General features: G+C 35.7%; 1 protein-coding gene across 1 annotated transcript; it reads right to left on the bottom strand.

Annotated features, from left to right (window-relative positions):
- Positions 1-1421: 1421 nt before the first annotated feature.
- LOC128203507 (methylenetetrahydrofolate reductase (NADPH)-like) lies at positions 1422-16279 on the bottom strand. The gene is made up of 10 exons (XM_052904949.1): positions 16262-16279; positions 15587-15825; positions 14944-15185; positions 13944-14060; positions 13203-13396; positions 10336-10902; positions 9701-9883; positions 9126-9224; positions 6221-6343; positions 1422-3904 (listed from the first exon to the last, which is right to left on the bottom strand). Exons 2-10 carry the CDS (start codon positions 15802-15804, stop codon positions 3647-3649), a joined length of 2001 nt encoding a protein of 666 aa, XP_052760909.1. The 5' UTR covers positions 15805-15825; positions 16262-16279; the 3' UTR covers positions 1422-3646.
- Between the last annotated feature and the right edge of the window lie 1289 nt (positions 16280-17568).

Below are 17568 nucleotides of genomic sequence, written 5' to 3'. Positions count from 1 at the left end.
CGCGAATGTGATAATTGTTCAAGATTGTTGAAAAAAGACACTTGTAATTAATAAATTCTAGTGTCTCATATTCTGCAATCAAAGGTAAGTAACTTTCGTTGTGGAAAATACACAAACCTAGTTCTAATTAAATATTTGGAATTGTATTCAATTGTTGCTAAACACTAAAGAGAATATTATCCCCTTTTAATTAATTTTGATACAGACCATCCTCACTAACTATGTAGATCTAGATACCTAGATAACAAGTACCTGTATGTCAGCTTCTGCTTAAAAATGGAAAAGTCAAATCAGCCTTGCAATTTTACATGCTATTAAACACTATCATTTAGTAAAAAGTTCCCTGTACTACGTTTATTCAACGCTTAAGATCTTCGTTTCAACTGCCCCTGTTTTCAAAAAAAATAAAAAAATCAGAAAGGCTGAATGTGTTACTTCTGTTTTGCCATCAATGGTAGTGAGTGCAATATGTCACCTTTTGATTTTAGGTGTCATCGGTTCAAAGGCCAAACTGTTGTCAAAGCTTGTCCGAGTGATAACTCATAAATGCATGTACATATGGTCATTAAACTTGACATTGAGACTGGGCCTGACCAGTAGATGACCCCTATTAAGTTAAGGGGCCTGACCAGTAGAAGACCCCTATTGATTTTAGGGGTCATCTGCTCAAAGGTCAATGTTACAGTGACCTTTAACGCGAAAAGGTTGACAAACCTTTTTCAAGTGATGACTCAACAATGCCTAAACATATGGTCATCAAACATTACATGGAGGTTGGGCCTGGCCAGTAGATGACCCCTATCAATTTTAGGGGTCATCAGGTCAAATGTCAAGGTAACAGTGACCTTGAAAGCAAAAAGCTTGTCGGTTTGATAACTCCACAATGCTTGCACCCATGGCTCTCAAACTGGTATTTTAGATTGGGGGTGACCAGTAGATGACCACTGTTGGATTTTGAGGTCAAAGGTCAAGGTCACAACTCGAGGATGCATGTTTATCTGCAAATATCAGTCATCATCTGAACATGATTAAAAAATTACCTACTTACCTCACACTTTCAATGGTTTTACTCTTAAAACTGCCTAAAAGGCATCCAATGTCAATTTTAAATCAGCTGTTATTTCTGTCAATGCATAAAAATTATTTCATTCAAATGTCCAAATATTCTTATCATGGGCTCAGTGGGGGGGGGGGGGCATAATGTTTGACATACATCTTTTGTTTACAGTTGACACACAGCAGTTAACACCAAAAGTTCACCATTGATGTCTTCCGTTTTGAAGGTTTTCAAATAAGAATTCATGGCGTACAAGTTTTGCATGAACAGAACCCACTTTCTCTAACTTGAAACATTCCTTTCTCCAACTTGAAACATTCCTTGTCACTAAAAATAAATGTGGGGTGATTAGACAAGACACAAATATTTTAAAGGTCTCTGTTTATTCAAACCAGAAAAAATACACATAGAACACCGTAAATAGAAAGAGAAGCATTGTATTTCAATGAAAGCCTTAAACAACATTCTACAACACCATGAGTGATAAGATGTTCATAATGTTCAACATGTTTGTTGTCAGATAAGCACAAGAATTTCAATGAAAGCCTTAAGCACTGATGCACTCAACAGTTTCGTAAGATGTTCATAACAACATGTTTGTTGTCAAATTAGCATGAAGCCATTGCAGCTTCATGTCTATGTAAAATCATGTCAATATCAAGTGTGTCATTAAGGTACTTGATAATTTAGATCTTTGCAGAAAAGGAACGTCATCATTACCATCATCAACAAGTTCCTGTTCAAGTAATCTCCCATTCTATTGCCATGAAACACCAAAACTATAGTTCAATCATATTGAAATTATTACTGAAATATTTACTTTGGTGTTCACAAGGTGAAATATAGTTTAATCTTACACTTATACAAAAATATATGTCCACTATATCTCTAAGTTGGATATACAATGACAATTTTGTATTTTTTTGTATGAGAACGCAACGTCACTTCAGAAATGATGTCATGGAAATTGTGTCCCAGCCCAGTGGGAACAATGTATATTTCATCTTTATACAGTACAATACACAAAAAATGTAAATATATGAGAATCAATTCAAGAGAACATATTGAATATCAAAACATGTCTGTTTTCAATTGCTTCCATTAAAGTGATACCTTTTACAGTTGCTGTCAATTACAAACATTAAGCTATCTTAACAGTGTTTCAATGGCATCAGGTTAATGAATCAACGTGGAAGCTCCGAGAAGTCGCTTCATGATCAATGGTCTAACTAGTTACAGGCCAGGCTTTGCTTTACTTACCATGTTAGCACAAAGACTAAAAATCAGGCCCCAGTTTCTCGAAACTTTTGAAGTCCCTTATAACAGGGTTAAGCTAATCTCACTATTTTTCTTGGTCTTTATTTCTCGTAATATTAACTTCATTAAGAGTAATCAGACTTTAGATAGGAATGTCTTTTATGGTTATCACAATAAATCATATTTTAGTTACCGGTACCAAAATTACATTCACGTATGTGATTTGTTGAATTGAAATAAGCTACTTAAGCCTGTTAAGCTTAAGAATTTTCCAGAGATTGGGTTCAGGGTATCAAATTCAATTCACTCTATATGAAATATTATACATTGAAAACAGGCATGTTACAACATTACATGAGTAGTCTTTATTGTAGAATTCACAAGGAAAGTACTCTACAAAAATAAAATAACAAATTATGTAATAATCTCGCAATTCACAATAAAAATCAACAAAAAGCAATTCAACAATTAGCATTCATTTTGTAATAAACTTACAACAAATACTACTTAATTCATCCAAAGTCTAGCGGCAGTAAAAATAATCATTAAAAACATAACAATATATAAAAACAATTTGTCTGTGTTTTAAATGGAGATGAAAATGATAAATATGTATGAAATTTAAGTTTTACATGTATCGAAGTTCATGTCTATTAATTTCAAACATTTTCAAAAGTATGCCATTTTATTTGACTATCAACATCAAACAACAAAACAACCAGATGTCAACAACAGGAGCGCCCTGGGGTGAAAGCCAACAAAAGTCTTTTCTTGTTTTGTTTTTTTCAGTCTAACAAGGGACATAACTGACCAAATATTAATGCCAGAGTTAATCACCTTTCTATTAATGTACATGTTGTCACTGGCAACATGTGTATACCAAGTTTAAAGTGGACAAAACCCACACCAAGTCTTTGACACTATTTTAAGGTAAAATTATAAAAAAACATGGTAATACTGATGTAGTAAATCCTCTTATCTTTAAGCGATTTATTCACAAATATAGCATTAGATGCTGTATTCATCTTTAAAAACTGTCCATAAACAATGAAAACATGCAAATGAAATGTTTTTATGGCTAGTCAAATCGCTAAGCTATATACATATGGCAATTCAAATCGCTCAGCTACATACAAAATATGGAAGTAAAAGTCAAAGCTTACACTCTTCTTTAAGCAGAAACCATTTACCAAAAAATCCAATCCTTTATTCTCAAATTAATTTTATCATATTATTATGACAAATTTGCAAACTTATGTTCATCTAAAAAAGTTCTCATACCAGTCAAATGAATGTCTCATTTACTATAATAATATATCACACCCCAAGTTCCTAATTTTCTACAGCGATTCTAACATTTTGTTCTGTTGTATCCATGGCAACATTGTCTTCCTCATCACTTCCACTTTTCTCGGCTAGGTCCAACATTCGGTCGATAATCTCCCAAAGGCAGGTCTCCTTGGGGAATTCATGGTCCACAAGATTCACTAGAGAGTAGTTGTCATGGATATGCTTGATTATCTCCCTTGATTTGCTCTTCTCTGGGTACAGCGTACCCCAACTTTGCTCCCAAAGGGCAAACGCCTCGTCCTACAATAGGTATAATATTTTGAAATGATAGTGTAACATCATTTATAAAAAAACTTTTAACTATAAAAGTATAGGCTGAAATTTGTTAAACAAACAAACAAGGTTAGTGTTTGAAATCATATATTTGTCTATTGGGGAAAACTCTTATCTGGAAAATTAATGCATCAACGTTTCAAGCTCATTTACCATTTATTGAAAAGGAAATTTGACACACAATTAGAGGGGACCAATGTCTTAAAATTTAGAAAAAAAAAGATTTTTTTCGTGCATTTGGGAAGTACTCTACCAAAGGAGACGAAACAAACGCATATCTTTTCAATCTCAGTTTTAATCTAATGATTCAATCATTCACATGTCTGATTATGATTTAAATCAATAACAGCTAATTGCTGATTTACCAAAACAACCGAACAGCAGTATTGAAAAATATTGCCATCCCATTAGAAAACACTATTTCAAACAATAAGTAATTGAAATGAAAATGTTTGTTCTTATTTAATCTTACTATATTGTCTATTACTGGGATCTGAGAATAATTAGGAACAAGAGGCCCAAAAGGGCCTATGCTCTACTGGCATGGCTCTTGTGGTCATTTTCAATCCAGAGCAGGTACGTTTGAGTAATAGGCAACACATATATAGTTCACTTTTAGTGTTTGGGTTAGCTGAAAACGCTGCATGTTCAACGTCTGAGGACAGGAAGTGTTGTAAGCAGATTAGTTGCATGAACTATTTTAATATGTGCCAAGTAAAGGTAATCTGAGGGTAAAAAATATTTGCTTTCAAAATTTCATTTTTGTAGCTTTAAAAAAAAAAAAAAAATTTGGTCAAAGGTCAAAGTCAAGGACATCCGAGGACAACATTAATGCTTGTTTGCAAAACTGTTCTCATGGTCAAAATTTCATTACTGTAGCTTTAAACATTAATAAGTAAATCAAAAGGGGTGGAGCCAGCTTTTGCCCAAGAGGCATTATTTCAAATGTTTTCAATTGCATCATATGATGCTCCACAACAAATATCAAAGGTATGAGCCTTGTAGTTTGAAATAAGAAGATTTTGAAAATATTTCTTAAGTAAGTCTCTAGGAAAATAGTGACACCCAGGGCAGTGCCAGTTTTGACCCAAGGGGCATAATTTGAACAACCATGGTAGTGGACCACTAAAGCCTTGTTCAAAATAGCAAGGATTTGCATAATGGTTTCAGACATAAAGGTTTTTAACATTTCCCAATTTAAGGGGGGGGGGGGAGACGTCCCTTACAAAGAAAAGAGAACTCTTCCCTGGGCCTCCGCCAACGTCGCCGAGGTCGTTTGCATTTGCCGCACTGGTCCCTTGCGGGACAATCTCCGTGGGGGGGGGGGGCAGTAATGACCCCAGGGGCATAATTTGAACAAACCTTCACAAGCAATTGTGACTTTACATGTAAACTTGGCTAAAAATAGACTTCGCTCATGTAGACTTGGCTAAAAAAAGATTTAGCTTAAAATAGCATTTTTTATACTTTCAAGACCCATAATCCAGGCATGCATGGGCAGAGCTGGCTGGTTTTCAAAAGGAACCGAGTTCTAATGGATATCTAAATACTGTACAAGTTTCATCGAGATACAATCAAAACTGAAGACTGTATCATGTTCACAAGCAATTGTTTACAGACAAACTGATTTTTTAATACTTTCAAGGCCCATAATCTAGGCATGCATGGGCGGCTCTGGCTGGTTTTGGAAAGGAACCAAGCTCTAATGGATATCTAGATACTGTACAAGTTTCATCGAAATACAGTCAAAACTGAAGAATGTATTGTGTTCACAAGCTAGTGTTTACACAATAGCATTTTTTTATACTATCAAGGGCCATAATCTAGGCATGCATGGGCCGATCTGGCTGGTTTTCCAAAGGAACCGAGCTCTAATGGATATCTAAATACTGTACAAGTTTCATCGAGATACAATCAAAACTGAAGACTGTATCGTGTTCACAACCAATTGTTTACACAATAGCATTTTTTTATACTATCAAGGGCCATAATCTAGGCATGCATGGGCGGATCTGGCTGGTTTTGGAAAGGAACCAAGCTCTAATGGATATCTAGATACTGTACAAGTTTTATCGAGATATAATCAAAACTGAAGACTGTATCGTGTTCACAAGCAATTGTTTACAGACGCACGAACGCATGGATGCACATACTACGTACACATTACCATCGCATAAGCTCTTCTGGCCTTTGGCCAGTAGAGCTAAATATAATGTATTAATACCATATATTCTTACGTAACTAACAATTAAATATTATTATTAGCCGAACATGTTCATGTACCTTCCAGACTGTAAAAGCAATGGGGTCGACAACGGTCGGCTGGATAATTTCCTTCCCAGGGAACACGCCCCATGTCACAGCGATCGGCTCATTCTGGTCACAGTTTGTGTAGTCTGCCTCACCCTAAAACATTGAATTTCAAATTTGCTTGCAATGGGTAATAAAATTTTATGCATGTGGTAATACCATTTTACAGAAATAAATCCTTGTGAAGAATTATTTATCTAATGAAGCATTATACTTACATCTCAGCGCACAGGGTTCGAATTTAGACTCGCATACTCGCAAATTGCGAGCGGCATTTGCAAATTGCGAGTGACTTTTATTCAAGCTCGCAAAATTTTGCGAGTGGCTTTTTCTAGCCCACAAAATGTTAAAAATGAAAGTAGAATAAACATGAACTTAACTTTGCTACGAAGTTGAGTGTTTACAAACAACTTATAAGTCGCATGTTTACACTACCACTTAAAGAGACGACAATATGAGTCAGAGTCATGCTCTAGTAAGTTTTCAAAAATAGAACAAATACGGAAAAGGCCGAGTTTTATCTCGAATCTTTCCCGGGGATGCTCCGAGTCGTGCATAATACAAAGTGAAAATAAATGAGTTGACATGACGTAATCACCTAGCTCAATCATTGGCTAAATTTAGCGCTTTCGCGCACTATATGTAAACCCCATTTTTGGCAAGAAATGTAATTGCATTTCACTAATTTCTGGAATTTTTTCACAATTAAATGCATTTATCTTGTCCGGTTGATCAAAATATTTCCTGGTTTTCACAACTTTCGCCTATTTTTTTTTTTAAATTGAGTCGTCTGCAATCTTATGAGCACTGAAAATATCTAAATTTGGGGATAATTTGACTGCGAGAACTTGAAAAGTGTGCAAAGATGTGTAGAACTGCCCCCATTTGATGCTTAGAATTCCATTTGAGTCCAGGTTCAGTTGAAAAACCTCAAAGAATGGTATTTTGGGCCAAAACGCCTTTGAAAATACAGACACACAGGCACTTGGGTGACAGGCAGTGAAACTGGAAAACCTGACTCCAACTATCAGATTGAGCTAGTTTTGGGTGTATTTATGTATGAAGGACTAATCAAAAGTTTTTTTCATAAAAAATGCAGGGATGGGTTTTGTTATAGGTATGACATCACCATTGCGTCATATGTACTTCAGTTGTGTGGGAAATTCTCAATAAAAATATAATGTTTTTGTGACTGATAGACATGTTTTCACATGCTCAATAGTCAATACACTGTAAATCGAAAAAAACATTATTCCTGAAACTTTTATACCTTAAGTATCTATTTTTGCTTGATTTTTCATTTAGAATAGAGATTTAAGCATAAACTGCTGCCATATAGTTGAAAGGTCATTTTGGAAGAACTGTCATGGCGGACTGTGCAATTTTTAGAGTTTGTTTTTCAAGTAAAGAGATTTTTCTTAGGAATAACTTGACCCCCCTTTTTTATTGGCTTAAAAGGTAATTTAAAGCTTGAACTTTAAGAATATATATGTTTATCATAGTCTGCATTCACTCGAAATACCTTTAAATGTTGTCTAAAACTAATCATTTCACATTGAATAATAGAGGAAATGACAATGGTGGTGTGTAACCTCAACTGTCAAAGTGAATAGACTTCCGATATATTTTATAGTCCAAAGCATCCACGCTACATTTACTGTTGCTTTTATTTATTCTAAATTTATACTGTTATTGTTTTTAATACTTATAGACTTAATCAGTTAATGAAATCTGTAGCGTTCTCGCCGAATTGGAATTACCGGATGGCGAGGGTAAATATTACCCCCTCAAAGTGAACCATGTCTAATTTTTGGACAGCTTTGTTATCAAAAAGCGGCCAGCATCCGATGAGTCATCTGTACTCCCCCCCCCCCCCCCCCCCCGTTACATTAAGCCAACTACAGTTTATAGTAGTTGAGTCCTTTTAAGAGTGGATCCTTTTAATATTCATAATATGTCTTAGTTGTGTTTATAAAGAAAATAATAAAATTGCAAGTTGATTTTTCATTTTGCGAGTTGCCTCAAAAAGCACTCGCAAAATTTTGCAAGTGCTCCTCAAAGTTAAATTCGAACCCTGGCGCAGTTGATACACATGCACCAATATAAGAATCAACTCTTTTTTTAATCCTAAGTTTTCTATTGAATGTCTTTCTATATATTTCTAGCATATTTTTATTTAGTTTAAAGTCAAGATCATTCAAGGCCATCTATTTTACTTGACGGAGAAAACCTTTAAGATTTGCTTACAGACAGGTTTGAAATTGGAAACAAAGTTTACAATCTTTTAGGTATAAACTACAAGTCTTACAGACTTATCTCATTCAAGAGAAACAATCATTTTACACATTGAATTCTGGATTTCAAAGTACCGGGTAGTAAAAACATCCCAATAAATCATGCACATAGTACTTGTATAGAGATTTTCATTGACTCTGCTGCTCATTAATTTTCTGTGTATTATCTAGCTGACTGTGCGTACCATATAAAGCCAACCTTGGTAATTGGTACAATAGTGTTTTTAGTACTGCATTTTGATCCGGGAGGTTGTATTCGACTCGAGTGGATTTTTGCAGATTCGGAAATCAAAATCTGCAAAAATCCACAACATTCCGGATAAAAACGCAGTACTAATAACCCTTTTATTATATACACTACTGGTTAGATCACTTAAAAGCCACATTTTTTCATAATAAATGTCATTTTAAGGATGCACTATTTTGTTTTATGAGGTCATTTTAACATCGCGCAACGATATTTGTTATGACGTGACGTCATAAGAGTGGAATCGGCCGTATTGCACTGGAGTGGAATACGGACTAGCGTGCTTTGCAATATGTTTTGCGTGTTGATCTATGATGGGTATATAATAAAAACTCACATTGTGGTTGATGATATGGTAGTTGACCAATGGGTATTCCGGTAGGATCTTCTTCAGGGCCCTGATGTTCTGTCGGCTGGTAAAGAACTCCAAGTATGCCTGAAATATCAATTCATGGAAATTTTATTACCATTATCTAAACAAATGAAATGACACCGAACCACCCTCATATGAAATATTCATAACTGATAAACCATTATGGACAGATTTACTATTCATTCTATGAATATGATGACTCTGGACCAGCAAATGTGTGTGGACTTGGATTCAATACATTTTTTTGTTATTGTAGGTAATTATAATCTCCTTGTAAATAGTTTTGATAATTATAATGTAATTTTTAATTTTGAGATTTAAATATCACACTAAATTCCACTTTGTTTCAAAAATCAAGCTCAAGCTTATTAAGTTTAATGAAATTATTGGAAGATACTTTAACCTCTAGCGCTTGAGATATTTCGCAAAATTGGGGCCAGTCCATAACTACATGGCTTACCACTTAAAAAACTAAAATTCACTCTTTTTTCTCAAATATTATAACTTTAATTTTAATGTTCATATTGTTTTATTATTACCTTTTGATAGATGTAGCCATTGGGTGCTCCCCATCCAACATTTGGGTCGGATGAAGTTGCACCGTTCACGTTAGGCTGCGAGTTGATTGTCAGTACCCCGCGCTCATTGATTGATGCAAGCTTCTGTGAGATGAGGTCCGTCTCTGGCGAGAGTTCATCATCGTTCCACGGCACCTGCATAACCTAGACAACAAAGGAATATAAACATATGAATATAGTTAAATTGTATTGATATTTTATCTTTCATTCTTTCTGATTACCCTACTATTTTTCCAGCTCCCAAAGAATGTTAAAATTAAAAGTACTACACCTGTAGAGACTGAGTAATACATTTCTATTTTCCTAGATTCTTAATCGTTTTAAGCAGAGCCCACAAAGGACAACACAACCAATAACAAGAGAATCTTTCATTTCACAAAAATGCACACAAGTTAGTTTGCTTAGAAATAGTTTTCCAGAATTATCATAATGCTTTACAACTAATTGAACAAGAAAGAGTTTCCAAATGTGTTCGAACATGAGCTTATTCTGTTACAATAAAAAAGTCTATTAAAGGGCATTTTTTTTACTGGTTTCATAATGAATCTGCAATAGGTAATGATTATCAATATCAAATGTACAGAATTAACAATCACCTTAACCCCATGTTTATTGGTCTCTCTCGTGATGTAGTTCTTAAACACTTCATACACGTCACATTCACTGGTCAACTCTTCACCCCACATTTTTAACAAGTCTTCTTTCGATGCTTTTGTCTTCAAATAAAACAAATAGTAGTCACTCAAATCACCGAATGCTGCTGCAGATGAATTGCCCCACCGACCATTTGGAAACTCATCCCAATTAGACGTCCTATGAACATAACTCTTCGGTCTACACTGCCAGAAAATTGGTCGAATTTCTTCTGTCCTCCGGCTGTGATTGGCTGATGGTTTCCACGGCAACGGTTTCCATGGATCCTCACACCACATTCCTAGTCTTTTCAGAACTTCAATTGTGGCAACCTCTCTGTTGAGTGTGTAGAAGTGTAAGCCATTTACGACGCCACTTTCAAAGAGTTGTTTAATCATATTCACAGCCTGGTCCACTCCGTAGTTTCTGATAGCTTCATCATTGTCTTTGATAGGGTTGATGTCATCAATTACATCTTGGGGCACCTCCAAGCGAGACAGCTTTACAATATGGCGTAGGGACTGATATGCCTAGAAATAGACATCATACACTTTAATATATAAAACTATTGTACGCAGAATTCTTTAAAAATATATCTGTTTGTGAAAACACTGTTAAAACACAGCAATTTTTTCTTTCTTTAATTGAATAAACTAGAAGCGCCGCAATGCGATGAAACCAGGTTTTTGTTATGGGCAATCAGAAATTATAGCCAATTAATTTGTTGTATGAGCAAGTTCAATCTGCAGCTTCATATAAGCTATATTTACAGTAAGATTCATCACTATCCATCAATTCTAACTAAGTTGCTGGGCAGAAAAACATTTTTCTATTTTTTAGGAACAGTGACCTTGACCCCACCTCCCAAGCTAGCTCTTCACATAAGCAACCTTCGCTCTAAGTTTCATCAATATCTATCAATGCTAACTAAAGTTATTGGGCAGAAACCATTTTTCTATTTTTAGTAACACTGACCTTGACCCCACCCCCCTCAAAAGAAATTCCAAGCTTGCTCTTCACATAAGCTACTAGTACCTACACACAAAATTTCGTCAATATCTATCAATCCTAACTAAAGTTATTGGACAGAAACCATTTTTTCTATTTTTAGTAACAGTGACCTTGACCTTAGCTCCACACCCCTCAAAAACAATCCCAAGCTAGCTCTGTACATAAGCTACCTACACACCAAGTTTTATCAATATCTATCAATGCTAACTAAAGTTCTTGGGCGGACACCATTTTTAAATTTATAGTAACAGTGACCTTGACCTTAGCCCCACCCCCCCTCAAAAGCAATCCCAAGCTAGCTCTTTACATAAGCTACCCACACACCAAGTTTAATCAATATCTATCAATGCTTTCAAAAGTTATTTGGCAAAGAACATTTTTCTATTTCAAGTAACAGTGACATTAACCGTAGCCCCTCCCCACTCAAAAGCAATCCCAAGCTAGCTCTTCACATGCTACCTACACACCAAGTTTCATCAATATCTGTCAATCCTAACTAAAGTTATTGGGCGGAAACCATTTTTCTATTTTTAGTAATACTGACCTTGACCTTAGCCCCTCCCCACTCAAAAGCAATTCCAAGCTAGCTCTTCACATAAGCTACCTATACACTAAGTTTCATCAATATCTATCAATGTTAACTTATGTTATTGGGCAGAAAAACATTTTTCTATTTTAGTAACAGGCTACCTTCACCTTAGTCCCACCCCCCTCAAAAGCAATCCCAAGCTAGCTCTGTACATAAGCTACCTACACACCAAGTTTCATCAATATCGGTCAATGCTAACTAAAGGTATTGGGCAGAAACCATTTTTCTATTTTAAGTAACAGTGACCTTGACCATTTTTCTATTTTAAGTAATAGTGACCTTGACCTTAGCCCCTCTCCACTCAAAAGCAATCCCAAGCTAGCTCTTCACATAAGCAACTTACACACCAAGTTTCATCAATATTGGTCAATGCTATCTAAAGTTATTGGGCAGAAACCATTTTTCTATAAGTTACTTACACACCAACTTTCGTCAATATCTATCAATCCTAACTAAAGTTCTTGGGCAGAAACCATTTTTCTATTTTTAGTAACAGACGACCTTGACCTTAGCCCCACCCCACTCAAAAGCAATCCCAAGCTAGCTCTTCACATAAGCTACCTACACACCAAATTTCATCAATATCTGTCAATGCTAACTAAAGTAATTGGGCAGAAACCATTTTTCTATTTTAAGTAAGAGTGACCTTGACCATTTTTTCTATTTTAAGTAATGGTGACCTCGACCTTAGCCCCTCCCCACTCAAAAGCAATCCCAAGCTAGCTCTTCACATAAGCAACTTACACACCAAGTTTCGTCAATACTTATCAATGCTAACTAAAATTATTGAGCAGAAACCATTTTTCTATTTTTAGTAACAGTGACCTTGACCTTAGCCCCACCCCCCTCAAAAGCATTCCCAAGCTAGCTCTTCCCATAAGCTACCTACACACCAAGTTTCATCAATATCTATCACTGCTAACTAAAGTTATTGAACAGAAACCAATGTTTGACGCCCGCCCGTACGCCCAACGACAACCTCATTCTAATAACCCGGTTTTCGTTGAAAATCTGGTTAAAAAACAGAAAAATACCAACAATGTTGACGACATAGATGATGAAAAATATGCATCGATTATTAAGCATATATATATATATATATAATAGTCCTTGTTATTCTATTGAGAGAGATTATTTCAAGGACTACCAAGGGATCAAAATAGTTTTACTGGCGTGTGATTATCCAAACAAATGTTCAGTCATGAATCTCTTCAAAATATCAAACAATACCTGTATCGGGAGTATTCCGGGAATAATAGGGCAGTTGATCCCTAGTGCTCGACAGTCATGGAAAAACTTAATGAAGGTCTCAGCCTTGAAAAACAGTTGAGTGATGATAAAGTCGGCTCCTGCATCAACTTTCTTCTTAAGACTTTGTAGGTCTTCTTCATAGGATTCACTTTCTGGGTGGCCAGTGGGGTAACCTGAATGAAAACAAAATGTACAGAAAGAGTGTTAAACTACTACTTCATCAGCATGAACACTTTTCACTGTTTTTTTTTCACTTCTTCCTATATATTAGAAAGAATTTTCCATTATAAATGCTATGCAAGATATGAATGAAATTAGTGCAGAAAAAATAGTTGGCAATCTCTTTCAAGCATTACAACAATTTATGTATATCTTTTCCTGGACTCTCTTTTTATATTTGGCAATCTCTTTCAAACATTACAACAATTAATGTTTATCTTTTTCTCCACCTGATTCAAGCTTCATCACTGTCAAGTGAGTTCAGTTAGGAAAAGAGTTATTGCAGTGAAGGATGATACAGGGTGTGTAGGACAAGGTTTGAACACACAATCTTTTTGGGCTGTATAAAAATCAAAGGCAGACGCAAAAAAAGAACATTTGAAAGCCCTAACATTTTTGCACTGTGCTGCCTAATTTTATGCAGACCACAGGGTGGATTACAAACTTAACACATACAAAGTCAACGCTTGGATAAAAGTATTAATACTTAATTAAATTTACCTGCCACACAGATGACAAAGTAGTCCCCAAACTCCTGTCGGATGAGATGCACAAGGTCAGAGGCGTAGTTCAGCATTCCCTTTTGGTATGTCCAGTTTTCCTTGCCATCTGGTGGGTCTACAAACATTAAGTAAATGTTAACCAAGTTTATGTTATATCAATACTTATTGAGCATTCGTACATGCAAATCTCCCATGAAGCTGTATGGTAAAATAATACATTAACATATATTGTTATAGTAAAATTGAACTGATTTTGTGATTAATAACTATCTACATAAATAGCACATAGATAAAGCACTAAAGGGACTAGGTACCAGATGATTCAATTGCAAAAATAAGAGAAAATTGTCAAAAACTTATATAAAAGTGATATTGTTGTGTACAACGCATAAAATCTTTCATACTGATGTACCACCTTGCTGTCATGCCATTTTTATCTCTGCATGTTTTTTTTTCCAATTCAAAATGTACTGGATATATCTAACCATTAAGTTTAAAAAAAAGCCAGTATATTTATCAACACTTATCACATGACTTTACTAAATATACACACAACATGGCTTGCCAAAAGGACGGACAGTGCAAGGAAGCGGACATTTGCTGCGGATCAACGTAGATGCAGAACCGACAGATTACCATTTGTGATGAAATTTATCAAAGGAATGTTTTAAAAGAGATTATTAATGCTAAAAAAGTTGTGTGCTAATAAGTTTGTCGACAAGCTAGTGTATGAGACGATCACATGACTCGCAAGGTGTACCGAAAAATAATTCCACGCTACTTTTGAACACGGAAACTCAGCTGAGACATCGTGTTAGACGACATGATTGTTGCATTAATTTTATAAATCATGTCAAATAATGTATTATCGGCCACATTCTAGCTCGTATTGACAATTTTAAGCTTGTTTTAAGGAGGTACTATATTTGCAAATAATGTGACCATCTGGTGTCTAATCCCTTTAAAATCAAACAAAAAGAAATCAAACAATAATTTACCTCCCCTGAGCGCCAGCAAATTGCGCAGTCCAAGGTCCTTGGCTTTATGCAGGTTTGCTTTAATCTGCTCCTCGGTTTGATCGGCGCATGTGATGTGGAGCATCGTCTCCAGCCCGCAATAGTTGAGCATCGTTGATGCCATGCATGTTGAACTGGTCGGCTTGTTAGTGTTGCTTGGGTCACCTGCGGGATGCCAAGTGATGTCACAGAACAGAGGCTTGCCAGCTCCCATGCGCTCAAACCTGCATAATACATGTGCAGTGATGATACATTCTATTACACTAATTTCTTACAGCTATATTTTAACGTGTTTCATAAGTGTTCATTCTATACATTTGTACTTAATTTATGGCAGCTATTTATTTTGATACGTCAATTATTTGTAAGTCGGATTAATATAATATCACTTCAGTATGAGTACTTATCGACATATTGATAACATAACGGTAACTCAAACCAAAAGTGAAAATGAAAGTAGTTCAATTGGTCAGGTTTTACACCATCTATAAATAGCCCCATGCGGAGTAGCTAAAAATAGCGAGCATGCGTCTGGAGCATGCAGTGTTTCTTTCCGTTACAAGTTTAACAACAATAATGTGCACGTCAAACATGTAATGCGTTGTTTGAAAATAAAACTGCTTACCTTGCAAGTAAATTAACGGCTCCATTCACAGTTCTAGCAGGGAAAAACTCCAAAGAAAAGAAGTTTGCTCCTTTGTTTATTCGTTTGTTGATTCTGTCAATCAAACGCTTGTATTGGGGCCTCTTAGGGGAACAGGACTGCACAGTAGGTGACAATCCATTGTCCGTTTTCGGCTGTTCGTCCGTCTGTGCGGTTGTTACTGGCGAAACCTCAGGCATAGCGGTTGCTGATGCTTAATTCTGGAATTTATTTGTGATACGCATGACATTGCAATCACATTGGCCTCCAATCTAATTATAATAAAAGCCTGAGGTTATTGATCAAATTATCAAGTGTTTTACTACAATAATATAAACAATATCCACACGTTAATATAATACGTTCATTTGAAGCATACACGACACACTTCTACAACTTTACAGCATCTGAATATGCAGTCATATAATAATAAAACATAATATAAATTATCTGCATTTCAACTGCAAACTCAATTACAAGTGTGAAAGAAGGCAATTTTGGCATGTTTGTAAGCAATATATGCGTTGATACATATGAGTAATCACTTCAGTTATGTATTCAAATGTTAGTATATTCCATTCTAGGTTGATGTCAGCATTTTACTTCCATGTTTTCATACTAATATATCATGCAAAATCGATATATAAACAAGCATACCCTCCCGTTTCAAGTTTGTTAGACTGAGAGGCCGATTTTGTGTATTGGCGAGTTTATATACTAGCGGGCAACCAATCAAAACGCGCCGGGTTGTACTCACTTATTTCTGTCGGCGATTAAGAGGGGAGACACAATTCTAAAATATTTGCAGTGAGATAGTTTTTCTACAATCAAAGTCGAAACTATTACCAAAAAACATTAAGAAGTTGGCTTCCCTATGATTCTGTTATTCCTTTATCTGTATATTATCTACAACTGTATTAAACTTTTCCGCCGGACTATTCCATTTGTGTGCGGCACTTCGTTGTCTAGAGTGGAAATAAGGGAAAGCAGTGTCGGACAATGTATGCATGTCTGGTTAATTCATTTCTTGACGGTACTTTTCAAAGGACTAGATCTACTTGGATATAATTGAAAGTCATTAATAAATAAATATGTATTTCTTTTATTACAATTACCAATCATGGGCTTAATTAATTAGTTGTCTTAATTCAATTTTGAAACAATATTTGTGAGCAAATAAAATAAAAAATAAAATTGTGTACATAACGGTGTCAGCACTCACGTGCACATGGAATGCACGTCGACCAGACAGAGGGACAGGCACGGATATACTTTCATTTTAGACAATGTACTCTATTTTGTCGTCTGAATTTCTCCTCTGTGGCAGGCTGATGAAAAACATAATGAACCCACATGAATATCTGTCGAAATCCCCTATGTGTACAAATTGGAGGTAAATTCATGAAAATACTAGGGAGGTACACTCATATGTATATCCAGGGCGATCAATCGGAACGGCCACGGTTAACTTCACGGGAGCAGGACTGTTCAACCTGAAGATTTTCAACCCCTCTTTCATTTGGGAACTCAAAGACTTTGAAATCACTTTGTCATTGAAACCTTTAAAAAGTCTAAGTCTGTCCCCCCCCCCCCCCCCCCCCGCCTTTTACAAAGAAGGTATTTCATCCCCTGATAAATTAAGACTTTTCGCTCACACATACACATTCCCCCATTTTTGGTACGCTGAATTCAAGCCAACTGGATATGGATTCCCTAAAAAAAGCGGGCAAAAATAAATTATGACCGCAATACAAAAATATTCTCGGGAAAAAGCAGTAAGCGGAAACATTATTCCGGATTCCCATCCAAAAATATGAGATATGTCGGATTGTGGGTGCGGGGTGAAACTCTCATCATTGTAAACATCTTTTGTTAAATCATTTCTCTATCTTTATCGCAGAAAGTGAAAATTTGCCAATTGCGCGCGAAACTTGCCCAGACATTAATTGTACGACTCTGTACGG

The sequence above is a fragment of the Mya arenaria genome, chromosome 9 (genome assembly GCF_026914265.1).
Source record: "Mya arenaria isolate MELC-2E11 chromosome 9, ASM2691426v1".
Classification (NCBI taxonomy): domain Eukaryota; kingdom Metazoa; phylum Mollusca; class Bivalvia; order Myida; family Myidae; genus Mya; species Mya arenaria.
The sequence above is the reverse complement of the archived record's forward strand: the minus strand, read 5'-3'. Positions and strand labels throughout refer to the sequence as shown.

Coding starts and splice junctions, on each gene's coding strand:
- LOC128203507 (XM_052904949.1), bottom strand. CDS start 15,804: ATGCCTGAGGTTTCGCCAGTAACAACCGCACAGACGGACGAACAGCCG. Junction 10,903..13,202: donor CCGGAATACTCCCGATACAG/GTATTGTTTGAT, acceptor GTCTATTTCTAG/GCATATCAGTCCCTACGCCA. Junction 9,225..9,700: donor ATGGCTACATCTATCAAAAG/GTAATAATAAAA, acceptor TTGATATTTCAG/GCATACTTGGAGTTCTTTAC.